General features: G+C 36.5%; 1 protein-coding gene across 1 annotated transcript in view; it reads left to right on the top strand.

The window, feature by feature from the left end:
* Positions 1-26,391, top strand: part of LOC140142410 (inositol hexakisphosphate and diphosphoinositol-pentakisphosphate kinase 2-like) — a 65,007-nt gene extending 38,616 nt beyond the window's left edge. The window contains exons 13-24 of the mRNA XM_072164380.1: positions 1,936-2,058; positions 9,006-9,127; positions 9,603-9,718; positions 10,087-10,153; positions 10,663-10,804; positions 11,485-11,720; positions 12,330-12,575; positions 15,351-15,581; positions 16,046-16,361; positions 19,544-19,642; positions 20,704-20,844; positions 24,260-26,391. Of these exons, the coding sequence (XP_072020481.1) occupies positions 1,936-2,058; positions 9,006-9,127; positions 9,603-9,718; positions 10,087-10,153; positions 10,663-10,804; positions 11,485-11,720; positions 12,330-12,575; positions 15,351-15,581; positions 16,046-16,361; positions 19,544-19,642; positions 20,704-20,844; positions 24,260-25,029 (2,609 nt within the window). The 3' untranslated portion in view covers positions 25,030-26,391. The remainder of the gene's footprint in view (positions 1-1,935; positions 2,059-9,005; positions 9,128-9,602; positions 9,719-10,086; positions 10,154-10,662; positions 10,805-11,484; positions 11,721-12,329; positions 12,576-15,350; positions 15,582-16,045; positions 16,362-19,543; positions 19,643-20,703; positions 20,845-24,259) is intronic.
* Positions 26,392-27,194: the final 803 nt, after the last annotated feature.

Raw genomic sequence — 27,194 nt, 5'->3', positions numbered from 1 at the left:
ATACAGTGTGCACAGGCTGGAGGCTGTCACAATCATGACAATGTAGGTATCTACCCTGTGTGAAGCATACTTGTACATGAAGTGTGTTGCCAGGACTAGATTTACCTTTTTCAGGGCCCTGGACCAGGCTACAATTTAGGGCACTTGCTATCTGGATCCATGCATGTGTTACTCCCCACCCAACCCCATCCATGTAACCTATTGTTTTGATTATGCCTATGATCAGAGGACTCAGTGCATGAGTGGAGTTAACAGGCTTGTGAGAAGTGAGAGTAGATCTACTCTCACTTTCTTACATGCATGTAGGCAGGCACTGTATGGTATGGTACCCGTACCCATGGTACCCGTGTCCACGAATGCAGGGCATGAGTTCCAGGCCATGAGTAATGGGTGCACGGTCCCAGGCCATGAGTGGTGCGGGTCCCGGGCCATGAGTAATGGGTACGGGTCCCAGGCCATGAGTACAGTGCAGGCAGGGTCCCAGTCCGTGAGTACAGGTGCGGGTCCGAAGCCAAAATAGGGCATGAGTATGCAGATGCAGTGCGGGTCCGGAGCCATGGAGTGCGAGTACGGTGCGAAATTGGGACTCGAGTACGGTGCGGGTAGGAGTATGCGGGTATGCGGGTACTACAAGTCTGTAAAAAATAATGTCACATAAATGCAAACATTTGACACTGGTATAGCCATTAACATACAGGAGGAGTTATTTGTAATGTTTGTATTCTTGCATTGGTGTAGTCAAATTCAACAACCTTGTTCAACAGGTGATCGTTACGAGTTCAGTAGACAGCCAAATCGGCATTGGTCTTTTAAACTCATGTTACCCATGAATTATTTTTAAGCAAACAAGGGATCAGTGCTTAAGATCTAGGGGTAGTTAACAGTGCAGCGGAGTATGGTCAATATTCACCAGTAAAAAATAGATATGCTGTCCTCTAGTCTAGAACAGTGGCATAGATTTCTTTTTGACATGGGGGGGATGGGGTTGGAAATAAAATCTTGCAGTATAGTGGATCCAGCGTCTTTTGGCGACAGAATAAGTTAATGGTACAAATCCCGTACAAATGCATGCAAAGAACACAAAAAATTGTCCTCTTTTGAAGCTTAACTGATGAAATATGGTGCAGAAGTGGAATAAATGCACACGAAAATTTGGGTAAATATTAAGCCAGGGATTTTCGGGCGGGCTCGCGGGTACCCGCCCGAAATTTTGTTGCCCGGGTGCCCGAAATTCAAAAAAAAAAAATGCTAGGATCATTCATGGTTGACCCTAAAATATGGGGGATTTACCCCCCCCAGATCTATGCCTGTGGTCAAGAGCTAAAGCATTAAAATAGCAATATGAACACAAGCATTTACAGTTAACTAGTTCTTTGTAATGTATGTATTCTTGCATGCATGAAAGGGGTAGTCAAATTCAACAACCTTGTTAAACATGAAATGTCATCACTTTGAACTTGGTTATGAACAATAGTTTCTTTTGTGTCTAACTGCCTAACAATGATTCATTGATGTACACTAAGCGTTTCATACTGGTATTAATAGCCCTTAACATTTACATAGTTAATTGCAATGTTTGTTAAAATTCAGGAGCTCATTGAAATGAACCGGTTCGCTAATATGAAATATAAAATGAAGCTATATGAAATGAACCTCTTTGCTAATAATAAAAATTTGTGGCACAAATATTTTGTAAGTTAATCACTGACATTGACTTGTTTGATTGTACTGTTGTGTTGCAGATTGACACAGCATAGTGGCAGTACAGTGTTGTGTTGATATTGCTGTGATATTCTGGTTGAATAATTAACATGAAGTTCATGTGATTTTACAACTCAATAGCACTATGTTCCACTTAGAATTATCAGTGTAATGTTACGTATGACAAACTGATGTTTTAAACTTTAATGAATGTGCTTTCTCCCTTATATTTAGATGGTAAAGGAGATCCATCTCTTCTACTGATCCTCAAGTGGGGCGGTGAATTGACACCAGCAGGCAGAGTGCAAGCAGAAGAACTGGGCAGAGCTTTTAGATGTATATATCCAGGTGGTCAAGGTAAGGACATAATTCTAGTAAGATGCGTTAGTAGGTATGTAGTATGAGTGGTGAGCCAAGATTCTCAATTATTATGAAATGTAGAATTACCAAGAATTTTATTTGAACATATGGTCGCAACACATAGTGGCGTAGAATGATTTTGGTCATTTTTATGTAATTTGGCCCAACAGTTTTAAATATCAAGTTCTTCAAGTACATCAAGTAAGAAAGCACAACTGTACTTTAATATAATTAATTGACCTATGTTAACAATTCCGGAAAAATCTAATATCTTCCGTTTCTCAAACTGACATATGATCAACATGTGCTACTATGTAAAACAGCGAAAATCAACATTAAGGCACAGAATCCGCATCATCTGTCAATAATGTGGCATATACTTCAGAAACGAGCCGAAAACCCCAAATCTTCCGTTGCACAAAATGACAGATGTTGTGGCGTATGGTACAAAAAGACACCAAAAGTCCGATATGCTCCGTTTCACAGTGACGTATGTGCGACTTAAGCTTCAAAAACGTGCCAAAATCCACAAATCTTCCGTTTCACATAGTGGCATATAGTTTAAGAGCTAGATATAAAAGTTTTTCCTTTTTTACTATTTTAGTTACAGTTTAATCCTTTAACTTCAATTTCAAATGGAATTGGTCCACTGAGAGATAATATTGGAGGAGTACTGACTATATTATTATAGTAGCATATCCTTCAAACACTTTTTTCTCGGAAACAGTATTTTGCCTTTTTCCTGCACATACGTCACTATGTATTGCGACCGGCAATATGTTTGCACTTTCTTCATATGAAGTCATTGTACATATCTTTAAACTGAGAGATTTAATGCAATTATATTCATGAATCTGGTAATAGAACCTGATTAGTCAAAATTTGTAATACAATTAATTAAACATGAACTGAGAAAGCCATGTAATATGTATGGAGCATAGGCAGCTGGGCATGGATTGTTTAGATGGGTTGACACAATTTTTTCATTCATTAGACCACTATATTTTAGTGCTTTGACATCTGCATGTTTTATCAAAGCATGTTATAATGAAGTATGGGGTTGAGTAAGGAGATATAGGCTCTTAGCCAGTACAGCAAATCAGGCAGATCCAAGAGGATCCAAAATGACCTCTTCTTTTATTTGATTGCATTGGCATATCTTCTAATTCTAAATTATCAGATTCAGGCAAGCAATGCTGAGCTAATCAGTGGGTTGAAAAAACTGATAGTCAGTATATGCTACACCTTGAATGACTTTGGAAGGAATAATAAGTGGCAACACAGCACCCACTAGTCATTTCAAGGGGTTCTTGTATTATTTACTGTTTTGAAAGTCAAGCTGTACATTTTGCAAAACAAAGCTGTGATTTAGAATAATTTGACTGAAAATGTAGAATTATAATATATACGATAATAGAGAACACTACAACCTCTTTACTTACAAGTGCTACCATGTGTTATTGTTTTTAAAAAAAGTTTGGAAGTACTTTTTTTACAACACAAATGGTACTATGAACTCTATGCATTCTTAACTTCTGTTTTCCAAGGAAAGGTAAACCCTGAATGTGATAAAGAGATGCCAATTTTTATTCTTACAAATCATCTTGCCCCATCTCAATTCTTCCATTCACCAAACCAGGGTTAGACATTGACGGCTCGGTAACAGGGGATGACTTTGATTCAGTCGGTAGCAACATGGACATGCTAGAGCGGGAAGATGTCACTCTCACAGACCGCAGTTTTTCTTTAGGTATACCATTGGTTGCCTGATGTATGCCTTCCTAGCACACCTTGTTAATCTAATACCCTTCACATTTTAGTGTTCATAATTTGGTCACGTTTTGCTGTGCTGGGTGGCATTCTGTCCTACTTTAGATAATTAATTAATCCCGGGAGGCCTGCAAGTCGTTTGAGGGAAAATGCTAGGAATGGTATTTTTTGATTGTTTTGTCTGTGTATCTGAATTATACCTTCCTTTGTCCATTTAATTTTGACAAATTTTCTCAGGTCATTCTTTTATATATTTGATTCCACTTCATGTTCGAATCCCATACCGGCACATTCCCTTGCTTTTTTTTTTTTTTTCAAGTTGGGTTGTGTGCCGGCTGGGATTTGTGTTTATTTTGTTGCCTTGTTTAATTGTAATACTTCGGGTTGGTAAACTGTTCTTTCTTTCTCATGAACAGTTTAAATCCTAATGCAACCAAACTTGGGTCATAGCTGCATTATGGATACCCTTGGTGGTATCAAGATCACATACTGAAGGTCATTTAAGGTTATGTGATTGTTACCACAAATACACTTTGACATTTAGCTGTTATTATAACTTTCAGAATTTAATTTGCCTCATGGTGGGGTGGAGGCATCCCAATCGTGTGAAAATTGTGACATTTCTAGTTTTCTTTTTTTTAATGTAATCAGCAGATTAGCCTCCTGTTTAATTTATTCAGTTTACTGGAGTTTGCTTAATTTCCTATATTTAACACATTATTTTGAGGGCTGTGATAACATTCCATGCATGCGAATTGTGTGTTTTATGGCAACCTCCTCATATGTGATGTAATCAAGCAAAATCAGTCGAAAGTCGGGATATATTGATTTTCAGATATAGCCCAACAAAGACAATAATTTCTTTTGTTGCATATTGTTTTGAAAACACTTCAACTGTTTGTACCGTTGGAACTAAATGTTCAATTTCAATGGGGTTTTCTGCAAAATGCTTTATACAATCATGTTTTAAAAACTGAAAATTGAATATGCCCTGATTTTGCTTGATCACACCACATACGCCTCTATTATTTTCACAAGGCTGACATTACTTAAAGGAAATCTGTACCATAAACTAATCAATGGCTAAATAGTTGCAGTAATAATAAAAACGACAAACAGTAAAAGTCCCAAGCTTATATACGTCCAAATAAAGGAGAAATTCTTAATTCCTTACGACAAGCCTAATCATGGAACAGAAACTGCTCTTCTGAAAGTGAAAAATGATATTCTATGTGCACTGGACAACAAAAAAGCTGTTTATCTTGTATTATTAGATCTAAGTGCAGCTTTTGACACTATTGACTTTGATATTTTGAATGATAGACTTGAAAAATCTCTTGGCATTAATGGAGCCGTGCGATCCTGGATACTCTCCTACCTCAAAGGACGTAATAGCCAAGTTGGTATAGGTGGTGATTTTTCTAAAACTCAAACAATGGAATTTGGCCTACCCCAGGGATCAGTGGTAGGTCCTGGGATGTTTAGCTACTACACATACCCACTTGGAAAAATTATCCAGAAACACAGATTGAACTATCACATATACGCAGATGATACATAAATATATACAGAATTTAATCCCGCATACCTGGAGATAGTGTAACTGCTCTTTTCAAATTGGAATCATGTATTGCTGAAATCAAGAATTGGATGAATGTAAATAAGCTTAAACTGAATGAAGATAAAACCGAATTCTTTGTTGCTAGCTCTGCATATAATTTGAAATATATATGAACCAACTCTTAACGTATGTGGCACAATTATCAAACCATCTGATTCTGTACGCAACCTTGGAGTTCTTTTTGATTCAACCATGTCTATGTCATCTCAAATATCTGCTGTCTCTCGCTCTTTAAATTATCATCTTCAGTAATATAGGACGCGATTCGCTGTTATATTGATAAAGATACTTTGCAACCATGCTGTCCGCTCACTTGTTATTTCTCGAATTGATTATTGTAACTCTTTATTATATGGAACAACTGTAAAAACACACAAAAACTACAAAAGATACAAAACAGAGCTGCCAGACTTGTTTTCAAGGCAAACCGTATGGAACACACCACTCCTCTGCTGAAAGAGCTTCACTGGCTTCCAGTAAATGAGCGTATTACCTACAAACTACTCACATTCGCTTATAAAAGTAGACATGAAACAACACCACTGTACATACAAAATCTCCTAAAATCTCACACATTTTCTGATAGTATGTTCCTACGATCACATGCTGATGGCAGTCTGCTTGAATGTAAAAGAACTCACACAACATATGGGAATAATGCCTTCTGTAATTCTGTGCCAGCTCTCTGGAACAAATTACCTGTAAAACTTCGTACTTCACATAGTCTGGCCACTTTTAAATCTAATCTGAAAACATATTTGTTTCTAAACTAAGTTTTTTATTTTTAATTAAGTTGTACATTAGTGTAGCCTAAGATGTAGTGTAAGTTGTACTTTTTAAGATCATTGTAAAGCGCTTTGTTCATACTTATGCTAAGGCGCTATATAAATATTGATACCCGATGTATTTTATTACGCTGTAACGGTACCCCGATTTTGAAACCAGCGAAATCCGTGCCACGAGCCTCGTCCCTCATGAACTTTGGTGACACAAAGCGAATACTACCAAAGTTCAGATTCAACATTCGTTCAAAAGAAAATTTGACAATTTTTACCCATAAAACTACAGAAGAACATAAAAAAATGTATTTTAAGTAATATTTATGATCAACAATGTCTTTAACGAAAAGTAAAAACAGCACTAAAAACCAAAATTCGCTGTGGGGTCGCGAATGCCATAGCAACACACGCTCACCGCGGGTCTGTGTGAAAGGTTACACTACCGCTTGTGGCAGAAAGGATTCGCAAGCAGCTATCATGGCGGCTTCCATGAATCGCAGAAACGAAGGATTAAAAGTGCTTTTTCTTTGTTAGGAATATTCCGAAATTCATATAGACCGTCTGGTATGTTTAATTTAGGGGTATATAACTATATTAGCCATTGATTAGTTTATGGTACAGATTTCCTTTAAATAAAAGCCATAGCTGTGTATTACAAAGTGATGTCAGTCTGTGGTGAAATAATTTCAAAGCATATTTGAGGAGATTGGCATAAAGGGCCAATATATACAGTCATGTAATTCAATACTTTGTGTGCATTTCACCATAGTAACAGAGCTAAAGTAAAGATTTGAGCAGAAAATTACTGCAGATAAAGTAAAAAAATGCTATATTTGATGACATGCATGGGGAAACACAAATGTTGGACTAATTATGGGCCCTAATTGCAGTTGAACCATATAATAGTGAATTAGAACTAAATAATTAGTACATTAAAACTAAATGCCTTTTATTAATATACCCAGCACAGTTAATACATCTTAAATTAAGTGAGTCCTTAGCATAAACTCTTATTATTAGGAACATGGTGATATGGAGGGAAAGCCACCTTTCTTTGGATCGACCTTCAATGTTGCTTTGATGCTTCTTATCAATGGCGTAGATTTCTTATTGACATTGGGCAGATGGGATTGGACATTTTTTCTTGAAGTATAGTGAATCCAGTACCTTTTGGGGACAAAGTAACTTCATGGTACAAATGCGTGTGAAAATGTGACCATATTGAAGCTAGTAAACTGGTGAAATATGGGGCAAAAGTGGAATAAAGTCGCACAAAATTTGGCACGTTTTAGGTTAAAATGGCCAAATATGAGGTTAATTTGGTCAGAAACCCACATACAGACATCAACATTGGGAGGAAGATTGTATGGACCACCACCCTCCCTCAAAATATTGGGGATATTATCCCCCCCCCCATCCCCCCCGGAACTACGCCTATGCTTCTTATTAATAAACTATCAACTAAAAAATCAGAATTAACTGTAAATTTGTATTGGTCAATATCATTACATGCAAAGATTGATATGTTATTACAATTAACAATAGTCAATTATTAATTGATTTCATAAATAATAGGATCAACCATTCAAAAGATCAAACTAATTTGGTTATATTGCCTTAGTTTTTAATCACTTCATCCCAGATTTACTTGGCATAAAAATGGTCTTTATGTTCCATTATGATGGATTTTTAAGCAAAGGTTGTTCATGTTTCACACTTATAGGTAGGTAGCTGCTCAGGTTTGTTCATAATGTGTTTTGTACCTCATTGAAGCCTGTGCCAAAATAAAAATCTGATTCCCCACATTTTGAGTTTAATTGCACTGGTTGTTTTGATATTACAAGCAAAAATTATTGTATTGACTATAAGCACACTAAATGACGCAGGCTCCATACTCATAGTTGATTTGGGGTTCATATTGAAATTCCCTTACACAGGAAAGTGTGCGCCATCCTGCAGCTTTCCTGTGCTAGCCTTCTTTTGTTAAAATCCTGTGTGATTATAACACTTCAATTAGCCACTTAAATTAGGAGCGGGCTTTCCTTGGTTGTGCGATGAGCCAATTAGTTCAATTAGTTCAACAATCAATAAAATTGCCAGTCTTTGATAAACTTTTATTATAATCCTTGTCACCAGACCACTTCAAAAGGCAGGGTGTATCACTGATGCATATAATCCATCCGTTTTATGACCAAGCTTTCCTGAGGCGCACGCTCAGCGAGGGGAATCCTGCCTTTTTTCTGTGTGAAAGCGTGGTAGGGTATTTCAATATGAGCCCTTAGCAGTTTGATGCACCAACTTGTCAGTAACCAATCCCTTTTTCGTGTTATACCCATTCAAACTTCACCATCTAATGGTGTCTTAAAATGATGATTTGTATGCACTGATTTTTAAGGCATTGTTCCTCAAGCTTTAATTCCCTGGGTGCTTAGTTCTTCGAAACAGTGAACTGATCTGAATTGATTTTGTCTATCACAATTGGCAATTCTTCATCCTTCTGGTGTGCTTTCTCATATTGCAAAGTATGTTTTACTAATGAAAAGAACAAAGCACTGAGAACATCATAAAATTTTGCAGAAAATAATTGGAGGAATAACAAGTTATGACAAAGGCATCATCGAAGATGGCAAAAAATGAAATTATCTAAGTAAAAACAGTTTTTCTTTACTAAAATGTTTTGTACTAGAACCACTATGATTTGTTTAATATCAGTTGTTCCACCAGTCAGTTACTATCCATTGTAACCATAATTATTTTTTATTTTTTGTCATTAGGTGATTATGCAGGCTTCCCAGGCTGTGGGCTGCTGAGATTACACAGTACTTACAGGCATGATCTCAAGATTTATGCATCGGATGAAGGACGGGTACAGATGACTGCAGCTGCTTTCACAAAGGTACAAACGGGGGATTGTATTTGAAAAATGGGAAATTATATTTTAAAAACCCGTCCCATATGACAAATGAAGTAACTAAATTGTTGAGTCTGAGATAACATCATGCAAATCACTCAAAGAAGTGGTCTCTTCCGTGCGAGTGCACGACACGCTTGTTATGTTCAAATAAGATGACAGCATAATGTACAGTACAAGTGTTTGGATGGTTACTATCAAACACATGATAGATTTATTATCATTGGCCTGACTGATTGTAAAATATTGCATGGCAATCAATCTGAACTTTCTAGAATGTATTTATCATTGATATACTAAATAATTTATTACATGCATGAAGTTTCTATGAAAAAGTATTAATGAATTTAATGTTTCAATTTACCAATCACATGTTTTTAATGCTGTCTATATTTCTGTTATTATCAATATTTTGTAATTCTCTACTGCATTCACAATCCCAGTTAAATTTATATTGCAGGGTATGCTGGCATTAGAAGGAGAATTAACACCAATTTTGGTGCAGATGGTCAAGAGTGCCCACACAAATGGTCTGTTGGATCATGAGAAGGAAGAGTCAGCATCCATACAGGGAAAGTAAGTCAGTTATATGGAAAGGAATTAAGTACCCTACCCTATAAAAGTAGACCAGACACTGTATATATTACTGTATTTAGGTCATGACATAAACACTGTGATAAACAGTGATAATGAGGACAAGGACTGAAGCTTTCAAAAGAAATTATGAATAAGGACTCAAGTTGGCCTTTCCTTATTTGAAAATTATCCTGAATATGACCAGCATTGATTCAGCTAGTTTCAAATGTGGAATATTGTCTGCCACCAAAAATTCTCAAGCCATACAATTAGATACATTTTATTTTAGGGGAAAATTCCTCTGCTCATATTTAATAAAGAGCGATAAATACAACCCTTAATTTTGATCGTGTTGTTTTTTTACACAGAGTAAAATCCAAGCTGTACGAAATGTTTGCTAAGAATAGAGATTTAACGGGCAAGGACAAGCAAGAGGTAAGCTTTAAATACAATTGAATATCTGAATGGTATTTCTTTGGTGTACCTATTTTTCCTTTTCTAGGGTCATCATTATATGTAAAGATATGATAACATACTGTTATTCTTTGGTATAGAAGTGGTCAATTGCAACAGAAATATAAGCAACATTTTATCATCATTTACAACACAGATAAAAGTTTTTGTTAAAAAACCTTGATTTCAAAGTAATTCCAAAATGACTTACCTTATACTTAATGATGAGAAGATGATAGAGTGGGTATTGAACTGAAGGCCTATAGATAATAACATCACTGCTATTCTCCATCTGACTCATTAGCTCAGTTGGTAGAACATCGGTCTGGTAATCCAAAGGTCCCAGGTTCAAATCCTGTATGGTCTGTGAACATTTTTCACTGGCTGTCATTTATGTATGTGGAGACTTGTGTTAAAAAAAAACTTTCTCAGACTTAAATTACGCATATTTGATGGAATTGTCATGTTTCATATTACCTTGTTTTTCACAGCTGAATATGACCAACAGCACGTCCTTAGCAACATCAATAGATTTTATCAGGAATCCGGTCTACAGATGTGAGAAGGTATACTCTCTCATTCAGGCCCTCAACAAACAAATACGAGCTGTGCTGGAAGATCCGGAAGCCTCATGTAAGTCTATATGTAACTTTTTATGTATAGTTTCTATAGGCATGACAAATTAAAATTGGTTGAGCCAGTCAGAATTGCCAATGTTGTTAATCATTTTATAATGAACAGAAAAGTCATAGTTTATTCACACAGTGTTCAATGGAGAAGATTGGATGGTCTGTCTCTTGCTGATCTACCGTTATCGCTGCTCTGAGCATACATGGCTGGAATTGCAAAAAGGCTTATTGAACTATAGGAGTCATTCCTGAAACACTTTCGTTACACTTGGAGGCTGAGATCCTCAAAGTTGTGGGCAATGCAGGTTTATTGATGACTTCAACAGAATTTGGTTAAAATTGAGGTCAAGAGTGAGTTCATAAAACACATCACATATAGATTAGTTGACTTCTGACGTCAATGCCTGGCAGTATGCGCACGCATCATCACAATTTCCATTGTTTTTGCCTGGCAGTATGCGCGTGCATCATATTTTGTTCAGGGCTCATGTTTTAAAACTCCCGCCACACCACAATAAAGCTATTGAACAGTGTAGTGGTTGCATGGGGTTTACTCAAGCATATCGATATATACCGGTCCCTTGCCTTTGTTGATAAACATTGAGATCACCTCATCTATACAGTGTTGCTTAAATCTGTGTGTAATTGATCAATTCTATTAAATCTTTGTGTTCTTAATTTCAGCTGAGATTGTCCTGTACCATAATGAATCCTTGGATCTGATGCTGAGAAGATGGGCCAAACTGGAGAAAGATTTCAAGCTTAAATCCGGCATATTTGACATCACCAAAATCCCAGACATCTATGACTGCATTAAGTATGACATGATGCATAATTACTCCATCAAGTCGCTTGGTTTTGACAAGATGGATGATTTGTACATCAATGCACAGGCTCTAGCAGATATCATTGTACCACAGGTAGGCCTGCAATATATCAATATATCATTTAAGATAACAACTTGGATACAAAGCTTTGGATCCAAAATGTTTGTAATACAATCTCATCCAGTCTATCAAATGTTGGAATGTGTATGCCAGTTGGCAAAGATAGAAAATTTGGAAAATGTATGGTTTAGACAAAACTGAAATACCATGGTGACTGGGTTAAAGGTGCCAATGCAACTCACCATTGATGGTATAAGATAAAATGTGTTTTGTTGTATGGATCAAAATTAATCCAATTATTATATATAGGATCTGGAAAGTCCTTGGACCTCCTGCCATCATTTGTGGTTGGGAAAAAAATTACCAAAAAATTACAGTTTTGTATTGAAAGTATTTAAAGTTTTAATTTTGTGTTCACTTCAAAATCTATTAAAGATATAAAATACATTGGTTTTGTGTGCATTTCTTTTATTTTTTACCATTCCGACATTTGATGGATGACCCATATAACGAGCTGATCCGATTTTCAGTTCAACGTTACTGATTACCAAATTTGAACCAAAGTGATTGATTATTGGTGAGTCACAACTGTCCTGCATCATTACAATTGATTGCAAAACATTACTTTTGTTTTTCTTCTAGGAATATGGAATATCACCTGAGGAGAAGTTGGACATTGGTGCAGGAATATGCACCCCACTCCTACGCAAGATACACAGTGATCTAAATAAAATCAACAATGAAGATGAAACAACCTTCCGTCTGAATCCTAATTACTCTGATGGTGTGTTGTCACCTGGACGGCAAGTCAGAACACGCCTCTACTTCACCAGTGAGAGCCACATACATTCACTGCTATCTTGCCTCAAATATGGTGGCCTATGTGATGTAAGTTGGGTATTTTGTTACAATCATGACTGATAGTACACTCTTGTTCTGTGTTTGACAGCAGCAAACCTTTATGGAGAGTTTGAAGCTGAAGGAATTACTTCCTAGATGGAAAGAAAAATATGTTATTTTTTTGTTTTTGTTTTGAGAATTGCTCTATGTATTAGGCACACATTAAATCATGTTCTTGAAAACATATTGTCTCAAAGCCGCTTTTTGCTCCAATTCATTAGTTCATTTCTGTATCAACAGAGACCGATATTGCAGCGTGGGGCTATGTTTGCTACTTCAAACATCCTTTTCAATCAAAGGAATTTTTAAACTTTAGCAAAGAACCCCTAATCCTTCTTGACAAGCAACCAGTTATGAATAATTACACAACTCTAGGGTCATCATACATTGAAAATGTAAATATTTCATGGCAAATCTTTGTATAAGTGGTTTCTGTATCCTGTTTAGAATGTTGCCCATGACTAAAACCATCTTGAGTTCAATTCTCTAACTATGTTAATTTATTACCCAAAACTGTTGAAGAATAGAATTTTAGAGTATCACTTTACCTATCAGGAAGTACTTAGAGATTATTTTCATCTTCCCTAAACATGTTACATTTTATCAAATCACTTACAAATATGGCCACAGAATGAGTATGCAATTATGAAGTGGATAACATTGTTATTATTATGACAATGAGTATGCAATTATGAAGTGGATAACATTGTTATAATCGAAAACACTTGTCTCATATACCTTCCTATCATTAAGTGATATTTTACTTATTGTGAAGAGCAGGAAAATATATATTACAAGATGAATGAGTGATGTTTAAATGATCGCATTGCCTTATATTTATATTATGAGACCTTATTAAAATGTTTATAAGTATAACTCAATTGTCTCAATAACTATGCAGCAATATTTACTAGCAGTTCATCCGTCTTTCTCGGTCACTGTCTTTGGCAGTACTGATATTTGGTAGAAATTTTTTTAATGTTCTATTTAATGTGATAAGTGATGTGAGAGGATATTAGAATTAAATTAAGAAGGTCAGGTGCAATTTCAGTGTTTGAGTTTTTTTTTACCTGGGAGCACCCCATTTTGAAAGTTGTACAATTTCACCTGATGCAGCGCAATTTGAAGTGCAGCCTCAGATCAATCAAAATAAATTTACAATTTGCGTTCAACATGGGCATACATATTTTACACAGACACAGATTACCTGTCAGCTACTCCTATATGAGTGACCCAATATCAAGCGCACCCTCTCCCAGGGTTCATAATTAATTATTGCAAAGTCCCTTAGTTGAATAAATGTAGCCGTTCAAGACATCTAAATGCTTAGCATTACCAGACTTGCACCTGCATTGCTGAAAAGTCACCCAATTTTTTTCTTCTTAACCATCTGTTTCTATCGAAAGTCTCAGGGAAAATCTTCAAAAGTCACCCATTTGGGCTACCAAACCATGGGTTTGGCAACCCTGATTAATTTGTCCTTCAACACAAAAGCATCTAACACTTGGACTAATTCAATAAACAAACACTCTACTGTTGAAAATATGTTCTCCATAAAAAATGATACACCCTAATGTTGACAAATTAGTTGAATAAACAATACATGTTAATTGCTTCTCCTGTGTAATGGTATGAGTGACCCAATATCAGACCAGACAAAGGATCTGCGGGTGTTCATGTTAAACAGCAACCCAATAGGTGAATAGTTGGTGGTGAATTAGGCCGAAAGGGCCTTTCAGTGTTTTTGAAACTAATTAACTTAATTAGACCCAAAAACAAAATCGACATTTATTGAAGTGCGCACTACCATGTTCTTCACATCGCAAAAGTCTGTTTTCCGAAATAATGTAAACCTTCAAAGTTTTTAGCCTCACCAATTCACCAAATTCAGTAATTTATTATAGATTCCCCTCTCCTCTCCTCTCCTCTCCTCTCCTCTCCTCCTCTCCTCTCCTCTCCTCCTCGTCTCTTCTCTCCTCTCCTTGTCTCTTCTCTCCTTTCCTTGTCCCATCTCTTCTCTCCTCTCCTTGTCCTGTCTCTTCTCTCCTGTCCTTTCTGCTCCTCTTCTCCCCGCCTCTTCTCTCTTCTTTCTGCTCCTCTTCTCTCCTCTCCGGTCCATGCAGTATCTCTACCATGGCTCTGTGTCTTTGAACTCAATCCCTTCTCATCAAACAAATTGCTCTAACAATAAACATGTTGATGAAAAAACATTTATCTTCCAGGTCTTCTATTCTGTTTACATTCTTCAATCTTCATTTGACTAATTATGTCTTGTTTTTATATTGTTATCCCCATCGTCATCTCATCACCATTATCTTTATGGCCATCATCATTGTTTTTCTTTCCTCATCCTCATTCTCTTCATCAAGTGAAACTATTTTATATTTTGTTCCATTGTCTTACCTACTTCATATTTGGAAGAGGCTGTAGCTTTGCAAGCTACGTACAAGTTTGCCTCCTAGCATATACCTTCATTGCTCATTAATTTGCAATTTTATGAAACTTGTGTGACCACTTCAATTCCAGGCTGAAAATGTCTCTTTGTGGAGCAGGACATGTAATACTCAGTTGCTATCAAAACACAACTATATGACATGTCCTCTTGTACTTACCATATTCCTCAATATATCTTTAAAAGCTACCATTCAGGTCTGTGATGATACTCGAAAGCTACCAAAGAATGCCAGGAAATAAATTTGCCATACAATGTGTCTTTTCCATACTTTTATAATCTTCCCTGATTTTGTTTTGATTACAATCCAGTATAAAGATGACCCTCAGTGGAGGCGTGCATTGGATTACATAGATGCTGTCAAAGAACTCAACTATATGACACAGATCGTATTAATGTTGTATGAAGATCCAAGCAAAGATGCAACCTCTGACGATAGGTACAGGGTGGAACTTCATTTTAGTCCTGGTGCCAAGGGATGCGAGAATGCAGACAGTGACGATCTACCATGTTGTACAGGGTATAGGTCAGCATCTAGGACGGTAAGTATCAACGTTAGCTCTAACCCTCCCCACAAAAAAAAAAAAAAAAAAAAAAATCCAAATTTGGTCAAAGGGTTTTTTTTTCCATAGAGAATGCCATTTCACTTGTACCAATAGTCATTTTCACTATACCAAAATTGCAAGGCATAGCCTCAGAGAATGCTGATAAGTAGCCAATATTCCTGATAATTTCAAACAGAGATCTGGGGCAGTTAATTAATAGAATTCAAACACAAAATAAATTACACAAAAACGGTATGTAAGACTAACGTAATTGGTACAAGTTTTGACATAATAGAGATTTTGTCATGCATAGCATGCCCATTTTAAAAATCAATTAACATGGTCTGAGCAATAATGAATTAATACAGTCTGTCCAGATTTGCTGTGATGCTTTGATTCAATTCATTCATTTTCCCCCTTCATTGACTCATTCATCTGTTTTCCTCTTGCCTTCCATACAGGGCGATGCATCCCCAGCAGAGCCCACATCTGATGACGAGATATACTTCAAAGTACCAGCAACGTCTGACAGCATGCCGTCAGTAATCTGCCACAGGTCAGACACCACACCACAAGTCTCACTTGGATCATTGAACAACGGGACGCAACGCCCCAATGGCAAACTAGAGACAGATGGAGAGAAGATGGATTTGCACCCAGGTGCTACAGTAACAGATGATCATTTAGCAATGCCACTATCGCGAGGTAGCACAGGGAATCTGGGTTTATTACAGGAAGAAGATGAGAGTGGAGAACAACAAATATACACAGAAGAAGGTATTTGGGCTATTCCATTTGGGATCCACCCTCCCTAATATTTCTATCTCAATTCTTGTGGAAGTAAATGGTCGATTCAGGTGGATTTCTGTTGCTCATTTTATGGTCAAATTCAGCTGAAAACTGGAAAATATTTAAAAACCATTGTAAAGTTTGGCATGCATTTCGGAAATTACGTTTGAATTTAAAAATCTTACATGCCGTTTCCACTTTTGGGGGGGGGGGGGGGTAATGAAAAGTGGATCTGGAATTGCTCATTGGTTGAATTTGGTTGGAATTGCAGAATCTTTCTCAAGGAGAGAGTGGTGTTCAAATTGATTTCAGGGAGAAAAGGAATTTTTAGTCAATGTGTTCTCAGTGTACTGTAGAACATTTGTAACTTTAAACCTGTCTTCTGATGCATATCTTTATATCATAATCACAAGAAAACAAAAATCATTTGATAAGTAAGATAAGGAAAAAAGTCATAAAAATAAATACAAGAATAGTGAAAATTAACTCATTTTACCTTAAGGTAGTATGAACGGCTAATCAAGCTGGCAGCAAAATAGCCACAATAGCAAATTGGAATTGTGTATTAATTTAAAACTTGGAACAAACTAAAGATAATTCTTCACTCCACCTATTTTTAGAGTTTCATAAATATTTTACCATTTCTTATGTATTTCTTTATTTTTTGAAAATTACCTAAATTTGTCCACATAATTTTTTTGCCTCCATGGAGTGTGCATGGAGTGTGTCCCTGGACCTAGACCTAGATGCTAGGATCATTCATTGTTGACCTAAAAAATTCAAATTCAATGCATTTTGAAATAATTAATAGAGTATGACATGAATACAAATTATCAATTTTCATATTAAAAATACAAAACATCTTGAAATTTCTGTCGCTCATAACAAACCGTGAGCCATGTGAAGTTTGGGCCCGATAGCCCGGATATTGGACCAACAGAATATATACAGTACTTGAATTCCAACCTATCATAAATTTACATCTGATAATTTGTTTTTGTCTTATAGGTTCTGTGCCAAAGTTCTCATCTTTGTTTGCAAACAAGACTCTACTTGGCGTGAAAAGCGCCCCCCAATCTAAGTGATCCAAACTGGCTTCTAAGTCAAGAAGTGATGAGACGTAGGGCTTCACAATTCTCTGCATCAGGTATGGTAGTATTATCAGTATGTCTTATTTCCCTATAAAGTGTGGGTGGGGTATGTGTTTACAGACTGTATATAGACACATACATCATTTTATCTAGTGAGCAAATATTTCAGTATTCAATCCTGTTTCATAATTCATTACCAAAACAGCCACACACTCAACAAATAATGTTAACTTCTGATTCAAGCTCACATGTGAACATTGTACACACCATCTGGTCCATGTAGGCCAAAGGAGGCATTTTTAAAAACTGAGTTACTATGATTATTACCTTATACAAATATCATATGCTGAAAGCATCAAATGTCTAGTATACTTGGTTCTAAAGTTATAATGTGTATTTTCTTATGTATTTGATTGTTTTTTACTCCATATACTGTAAAACACTTAAATTTCGCGGGTACTTTATTTCGCGAATCGCTTATACTCGCCATTTTCGCGAGTACTTAATTTCGCGAATCCAGGATTTTGTATTTCACGTCAAAGTTTCCAAATTCTTATTCTCTGCATGGCCAGAAGCTTAAGTGAAAGTTAGCCTTACTTTGTTGGGTATTTCCGCCTTACCTTCCCTAAATTGAATGTTGGGATATCTCTCAAATGAAATATGGCCATTTTTTGCAGGAAATAACATGCAAGTTATGATAAAATTACGAAATACTTTTGCCCAATCAATCAACGCCGCGCCATTATGGCCCATCATGGGGGGCGGCCATTTTGTTTCACAAACTTTCATTTCTGTCTCATAATATTTTATTAAAATTACTTCTAAACAATTTAAAATATCTTTTTAAATCATATAAACAAATGAAAATAATATTTTGGAGCGTTGTTTAGAGTGTTATAACGTTGAAAAACAAAGTTCAAAACAAAATAAAATAATCTGATTGAGCGAGGTCTGGCATAATTGATTGATTGATTGATAATTGGTCATTATTTTCTATGCAGCAAATGGATAAACAAAGATCAATTTCGCGATTTTCTAGCGAGTTTTATGTGGAGGTTCAATACTTTGTGGAATTTATATGATCCTTATAATAATATATGAGGCTATTTTGATGATGTTTCAAGGTAAATAAATAATCTACTAATGAAAATTATGTCACATAGTCACTCACAAAATAACTTTTTGAGGTGAATTCTGTAATGGAAGTTGCTCGAGTTGGGCTGTCAAATTCGGAACCAGTGTGCAAATTGTCTGTGATAAAATTCGCGAGTATTTAATTTCGCGAATCAAAAGCCCTCGCGAAATTCGCGAAATTAAATACCTCGCGAAATTAAGTGGTTTTACAGTATTTGTCTTTATCTCATTTTCAAATTTGCCGCCTTTGGCCTCCATGAACCAGATCGTGTCACATATTTACATTTACCAATCGCCCACATAGATCAGTACATGCTTGTCTCCACCTGTTCATTAAAATCGTAAGACAAATTCAATTATATTCACCAATCCTATCTGTGGGAAAGAATGTGTGCTATTCCAGTTGAAATCCATGCATCACCTTATAGGGGGTGTAGATTTCAAATGGAGTCACCCATTCAGGTAACCCATTTGAAATACATACTACTTGTGTGAAAGTAGGATATAAGGTCATGTCTTCAACAGAGGGTGTATGTATTTCAAATAGAATAGCCCATTTTTTTGTGTTTCATCAATTTTGACTTGTTTCACTTCTTTTTATATTTGATTGTAAGCTTATATATAGATCTATACACATAAGGATCAGCTCCTTGTTATTTGGTAGTTGCTTGTTGCGTGAAAATAAAGGAAACACAAGCAATGCCACTTGTACAGTATTCACCTTTTCGCTAAATCCCATGAGCCTTTGCAGGTAGACCTGATGAGGTATTATCGCAGCTATAATGCACACTTTACAGCGGTGAAATGCACAGTAGCAATGTTCGCTAACAATGTGCACATGGGCTTGACGTCAAATGACGACTTCAGAGGTCTACCCGCAAAGGCTTACTGGATTTACCAAAAGATGAATTTCAAACTTTGATTCCTATGTACTTACTGTTTTAGAGGCACCTGCCCGATTAGAGGCACCTACCAGATATGGTTGTCATCTGCCTATGGAAGGACCACTTATCACGTGGGAATTCCTTGGTCCTATGACCCAGGGTAGGGATATAGTGTGTGTTGATGACGTGTGTATGCTGCCGATTAATGCTGTTTGAGTGTGATTGAGGCTAACAACAACACGCCAGCACATGTAATCAGTTCACGTTTTGCATGGTAAACTTGCAATCAATATATTTGCATACTTGAAAGCCCATGATGTGAAGGTGAATTCAGATTGTTTTGCTTTACAGGAAGGAGTTGGTTATGGTGGGTTTTAAACTGCCTTAAAGCCATAATGTATATTTTTGATCCCAATAATATGGATACAGGAAACCTGGGTGTGTGATTTGAGTGTAGCTCACTGTGAATATGATCACATGGAAACAGTGTTTAGTTTGGATCTACTGTAGAGCTGTACAATAATATGGATACAGTATTGTGCGACATCTGTTCAAAGCACTCTAAACACAATTTTGCTGTCTGATATTTGCATAATATTTTTGTTCTAAAAATAACAGTGATATTTGCACTAAGTGTGTTCATATCTCGTAAATATATGTATACCCAATTGAGTTTCCTGATATGTGCATATTGTCTGCAACAAATAACAAAGTTATAGGTATATATATTGGGCAATTCTTGACCAAGAAGGAATACTTGTAGCTACGCAATAAGCAAACACATCGCGTATATAATGCAGTCCAGATGATTGCATGCATGTATTTTATGCTCACTGCATACATGCATAGCCCCTAGTACATATGCTACGTGGACGCAACAGGTACATTTGTATTGAGCTTGGTCAAGAATGACCTAATTTTGCAATGGTGCTTATTTTTTTGGAACATGTCTGCATATCAATCACAACCCTGTCAATGTCACATATCCTACCGTATTACTGGTTTGTCTGGCACCCCATGTTTTGAACTTGTGACCTCAGCAACACGTTGGTTGGTAATACCTAATCTAATGACTTCATTAACCCTTTTTATTTCAGGTGTTAGTGTTACATGATTATACTATACAGATGTTTATACAGATGCAACAAAGCTGCTACTCATAATTTAACTGATATATTTCTTTCACCGTATATGCTTTAAATTTGGTGTGATTGTGTGATTTTTATCTCTATTTAGGTAACCGTTTACTCCATCTGTTCCCTAACTTCAATGTTCGTCATGGAATATATAATGCTTGTGATTTGCTGCCTACATGTACAACCAATGCATTTCTTGAATACCTAAGACGTAGTCCTCATAAAGGTAACAGCAACAGATATGTCCAAAGTAACAGGGTGATTACAAAGTGCAGAGGGTTTTTTTTCTCCACTAGGTTTCAAAACAGCTTGGCTGGTTCTAAGCAGCTAAAATCACAGGGTGTAGAGGCTGACAGCCTGTATTTGGATATGGTGGAGTCGCCAGTTTGTTAATTGTTGGCAAGGTACAAGCAGTTCAGTGAGGTATGAAGGTTCATTATTTTGAAATTAAATCTAATACTGGAACTAAAATTGTGCAAATCACTACATTGTACATTGCATCCGACACCATCCAACTTCATCAGACATCGGATAGAGCGCCAGTGAAGCTCCATCAATATTGGAGAGATGTGATCATGATGGTTAGTCCATGTTATCAAAGGTACAACAATATTTTGAAGTCTCTATAGGCGATTTAATTATGAATCTGGAAGTCCAAACGAATATGAGTTGCCCATTTCCAAACGCAAAGTCTCAAATGCATGAATTTCAGTGGCATCTTGATCTTCAGACATGTACTTGCGAATTAAGGCACCAGAACCAAATTTGTTAGATATTCGGATCGACCGTCGATGCTGCTTCGATGCTTGGATTAATGAATTATCAACTGATTAATCTGAATTACTGGTAAATTTGTATTGGTCAATATCATTACATGATTGTACAGATTCGTATACATGTAATTACAATTAACAGTAGTCAATTAATTCATTTCATAAATACACGGATCAACCATGCATCGATGGTTGAGCGAAAGATCAAACTAATTTGGTTCTATTGCTTATACATTTCTTAACCAGCTGACTTAGAATAGCAGAAATGTGATCATTTAGGGCTAGGGTAAAAGACTAGGGTTAGAATTATTTATTAATGCCACCAATATCACACTGACTGACAGCCTCTATCACCCTATGGATTATATCTCAGTGCTAACTCTTGTTTGTCTGCCATTAGGTGTACAGGTTCAAAGCTGCAAGCCACATGTAGCGGGATTACCTCGTATAACATTAACACCGTATACCGCTTTGCAATGTGCATTGCATAAAGGCCTCATGTTTAATATTGCCTTTAATTTTTCTCTCTTTGTTTTATTTCATAATTTTCATAATTGTTCTGCAGCAGTTAATTATCTCTCTCTTCTTTCCTTTATGTTTACAGCCGTCTATTTCAGCAGTCGTATTTTATGACTGACTAATATGCATAAATAACCAATCATTTTGGTTTTGAGTAACTCACTCACTTACCAACTAACAGAACTAACTATGTTTGTGTACCTTCAGATACAAACTAATATGGGACAGTATTTTTGTTGGTACATTGTATTAGTAGTTAACATTTTGTACAGGATTGCATAATTCATAAGGTTGATAACATCAAAGTATTCTTCCATAGTAAATATTTGTAGTATTTTCTTAAGTCGGTAGCAAATGGGTCAAGTAGGCTGTACCCTTACCAGTATTATTGTTTAAGTATATGGGACCTGAGTAATTTACTCGGTTAACTGTGACTACCATTGTGTTGATGCAACATGTGACTAACAATTTGTCCATCTACATTTTTATCTCCTTTCTCCTTATTACCATATAGCAGCATCAATGAAAAAGTACATGTACATGAAGTGTATGTATTAAACTAATTGTTCAATTGCATCATAATTGTAATACTTGTTCCATAATGGACATGCTATTGATTACTGACCAATGACCACTTCTTGGTGATTCTAAGAAGTATGTCAGCCTTGTTGGTCAAAACTCAATATCTTGTCATATAAGATATGAATGAGTTCTATGTATATGTAGTCAGATCCCTCGCTGTGTGGTGCTGCATGATACATCATCATAAAAGCCTTTTACCCAAATAGTATCTGTACATATTAGACGTAGCACATACTTGAGCCGCCTGGTTGTTCAGGAACTCTATGCTTGAACTACAAATCTATTTCTGACAACAGTCGAAGTCCAATGCTCTGTAACCTTTTCCCATTGCTCCAATGTAATATAGAATTGATTATAACCCCAATCTTCTTGTAAAATAGGCTGAAAATTTAAAAAAATTATCTCATATTTGGATGACCTGGCACCGCCGTCCCTGTTTTGTGTAAATGAGTCTACCCCTCACTTCTTTTTCCTATAACAAACCTGCCTGCATACATGTAGTGCTTAATCCATTACCTGCATAGTGCTTCATCCATCAAACATGTGATATACTATGGAGGGTGCACCACTCATTCACTCCACCACATAATATTATTATAATTATGAAATGAATTGTATCAACTTTGTTTTTGATAGTTTGAACAAGTAGCAGCTGAGTGATGAATTGTGTTCAATATTACATATCATTTTCATTATTAAATTTAAAAAAAAGAATATATGATTAGTCTTGTGTGGCACTTCAATTTGCAACAAAGCCCTAATTTGATTTAATAGATGTACATTGCAGACAATGAATTGGATATCTAATGTGGGTGTGTGTGAGTTGGTGGTGCTCCCCTAAAGACTTTCATGATATGGCTCGTGCATTTTGTTTCAGCATAGCAGTAGAAAATCTTAGTTTATCATCAAACAGCAATAATTATCTGATTAATGCTATTATTTATTTCAGAATGAATCATCAAGATATGTGCTTAGAAATCAATTTTCAACAAATTTTGGTTAAAAACAAGTCAGACTTTACATGTGACATGATCAAGGGGAATGACTCACATGTCGACCCTGGTCAAAAATGACTATTACAAATGTTTCTAAAGAGGACGTCTAGAGCCTTCAGAAACTGAAAACCCCATGTTGATATGACTTTTGAACACTGTTTATGCCAATATCTTAAAATAAATATTTACGACATCCGACTCGTTTCCCTTGATCGTGTCACATATATGTCTAAGTTGTTTTCCTTTTTGATATCTGTTTTGATTCAACAAAAATACAATACTTTAAATATTCCTGGTAACATTTTTGTCAATCTTGACAAAATAATAAGCAATTATTACTTTGTGTTTGTGCATGGCTTAATAAGTGGTCGTAATCAAGTAGTGCATGATTGTACTCTTGGTCTAAAGACACAGCACCTTTTGTTGATTTCATTTTCAAGTTTTCCTGTGCTTTTGTTGTAAATTGACTATTCCAGTTGAAATCCATACACCCCCTATGAAAGTCATGACCTTTTATTTTCTTCCACACAGGGGTGTTAATTTCAAATGGGTTACCTGAATGGTTGAATCCATTTGAAATCTACACCCCTATGTGGGAGATAAAGGTCATGTCTTCCATAGGGGGTGTATGGATTTCAACTGGAATAGCCCAATGCATGACACATACGACACACTAATGATTGAGAAAACAAAATAAACTCGGCATGTTTTCTGTACATTTTGTAAATGAAATTAGCATTGAATTATTTTTCATGTTTGCTTTCTCATTCAGGTATACCAGGTCTTGACAGCCAGATTCAGGTAGCTTCCATCCAATCTCTAGAAACATTGCACAACTGTTTATCATTGACACAATTTGAAGACTTTCTCGAGAGACTCACTAAAGATGGCAGCAAAACGCCTGAAATAAGGACACCCAGATCGTCTTTTCAACTCAACAGATTCACACCTCGCCGTGTGCTTCCTACGCAGCTCTCATTTTCCAATCGCGATTTTGACTTTAGCAGCGCGGGGACGAGTAAATCGTCATCATGCGTGTCTAGCGGGCTTCCTTCTCCAACAGAGCATAAAAATACAGATATCAGTCAGCTGATCGATTTCGATGGTGGTTTGCTAATGAGCAGATTACATGAGAAAAGATCAAGAGATCCACCGAGTTCAAGTCAGCCGCCTGAGATCATCAAGGAGGGAGAAATCCCTGTGAAGACAAGTCCAGATGGTAACACGTCAGAAGACGACACAACTTTGTGCGAGGATGTGTCAAAGAGAAATTCCAGTGATTCAACACTGATTGATTCTAACCAATGCAGCAATGAATCCTTTACAATGGACACTACTGCATCATGTGAGAAATTAACACCTGATGCAATGGATTGTGGAAAATCCACAGACAATTCTACATCAAACGATAAATCAATCGAGATCAGTACCTCACCCACACCTGACACACAATACGAGAAATCCACACAAGATTCAACGTCATACGAGAAATCCACTCAAGATAAAACACCTTACGAGAAGTCGAATATGGACACATCATAGCATGTGCTTTTGCAACACAGGCAGGTGAGAGCTGTTGTACTAGAAAACTCAGGTATTATTTGTGTAGACAATTTTTGTTTGTTTTCTTCTTTAACCTGGGTTTTACATATTCAGTGGATAATAGTAATACCAGGCAAGTCTGAAAGAAGTGTACTTGCAATTTGTGTTTGTATTTTTTAAAACTACAATGACTTCTATTCAGCAAATTACTTCAGCGGTGTCTGTCTGCTCTGTCTGATTATTGCGTGAAAAGAACTAGGTCACGCGATGGACTAGAGAATGAGGTGCTGATGTGATGATGATGTGATTCAATTAGCCAATCAGAACTCCACTTACGCCATAAACTGCACCAAATTGGCAGACCGCTGAAGTACTGTGCTGAAAACTATAGCGCAAGGACACTTGTGTGCTGCACTAAATTAACCAAAGATGTTATACCCAAAGATCACCAACTCAAAATTGCACCATATGTAATGCTATTGTAAATCCACCATCTTGGTTTGTCGCTCATGGAGGCCAAATAATTGTACCTTTAGCATTCATCGGCAAAAGCAGGAAATCAAACACTAATTTGCATCTTTAAGCTTGAGCATTACAAAGCTTTGCGTACACACAACATATTACATGCAGAATGCAAACAACTACTCACTTTAAATCAAAGTTTGACGGGCGCATATTGAAATAATCTGAAAGTATAATAAGTGGCTGCCGTGAGCGACACACAAACATGGTAGAGTTGGTGCTCTTTGATTCATACCTCATTGAAATTAGCTGATTAATCAGCTGTCATCATACTTAACCCTAACTGAACCAAACATCAATAAACCTCAATTCACAAAGCATCTGCAACTGCAACGTGGGTATCCCACATGATGCAACTGCGTCATCATGCGAACAGTCACAAGATAGACAGCAAGATATTGCTGTGCCCATGTATGGCACCCAAGGGGTCCCTGGCTCAAAACTGCACCCGAAAAAATGTTTTCTCTTCTTTCTGTCTTCCTTCCTTCTTTCCTTCCTCAGTGCCACAACAGGCCTGGGCATTAGGGTTATGAATTTTTGATATTTACCTTTCCATTCTTGAACTATGTTAATTGAACAAAAAGGGGTAATTTTCAATCCATTTGTTGGCCTCCGTTTCTTCTTCACAAATAATGCAGTGTCGTTTCATAAAACTACTATCTCCACATTAAGAATGAATGGTACAATTATTTGAAAGTTGATTAATAATTTAATTTAGTAAAAACACAAAGTTTGTAAAAAGATATTTTTCAAGAGTACAGAACTTTCTTTTAACCTGACTTGTAAGTAATCCATTTTCCTTCTATGACACCCAGGGAAAATATGAACTTAGTGTTTCCTACTAATCATGCGCGTATTTTGGGGGGGGGGCTTTGGGGGCGCCAGCCCCCCGGGGTCAAAGTAGGGGGCGGCAAAAACGAAGGGGGGACGGAAAAAGAAAGGCCGCAAAAACAAAGGGGGCGGAAAAACGAATTAACAAAGAAAAAAAGACGCAAAAATTGAAAAAGCATAAACATTTTTGGAAAAAGGTCGCTTTTGGGACGCTAGCGCCTACCGTGAAAAAAATTGGGTCAACCTTATCGGGCTAATAAGGAAGGGGCGGCAAAATTGTTTCTGCTTCAGCCCCCCCGGGGTTGGGGCGACCACGGTACGCCACTGCTAATATACATTAAAAGAAACAGTAAGGTTTTTGTACTCATTACCAATGACAATTCAGGGGATGTGCTATATATATATATATATGGGTCTACTTTGAAGTCCCTCTTTGGTACATTTTGTTATCAAAATGGGTTGGGGTTTTTTTTCTGCCTGACCAGAGCCCAAATTTCATTTTGTAAAACTTCAGTTAAATTTGGCCAAAAATCAGGTCCAATTTATTTGTAAACTTGGTATAAATAGGGTACCTCTTTCAGATTCTCTGAAGCACATCCCTACCCAAACCAAAGGTTAGTAAACTCCAACTAAAAGATGAATGATTGGTAGGCACCATGTTGCTAGTTCTGTAAATTGCATAGCAGATAACTGCATTTTTGATTTGTTGGTCAGATTTTTAACATTGCCCCCAGCGAACACAAAAATGTTTTTAAAATGTTACGGTGCTTTGGTTTTAGTCAAAATATTTTAATCAAATGTAAATGAAGACT

The sequence above is a fragment of the Amphiura filiformis genome, chromosome 20 (assembly GCF_039555335.1).
Source record: "Amphiura filiformis chromosome 20, Afil_fr2py, whole genome shotgun sequence".
NCBI classification, from domain to species: domain Eukaryota; kingdom Metazoa; phylum Echinodermata; class Ophiuroidea; order Amphilepidida; family Amphiuridae; genus Amphiura; species Amphiura filiformis.
Note: the sequence above shows the minus strand (reverse complement) of the source record. Positions and strands in the feature narration are given on the sequence as shown.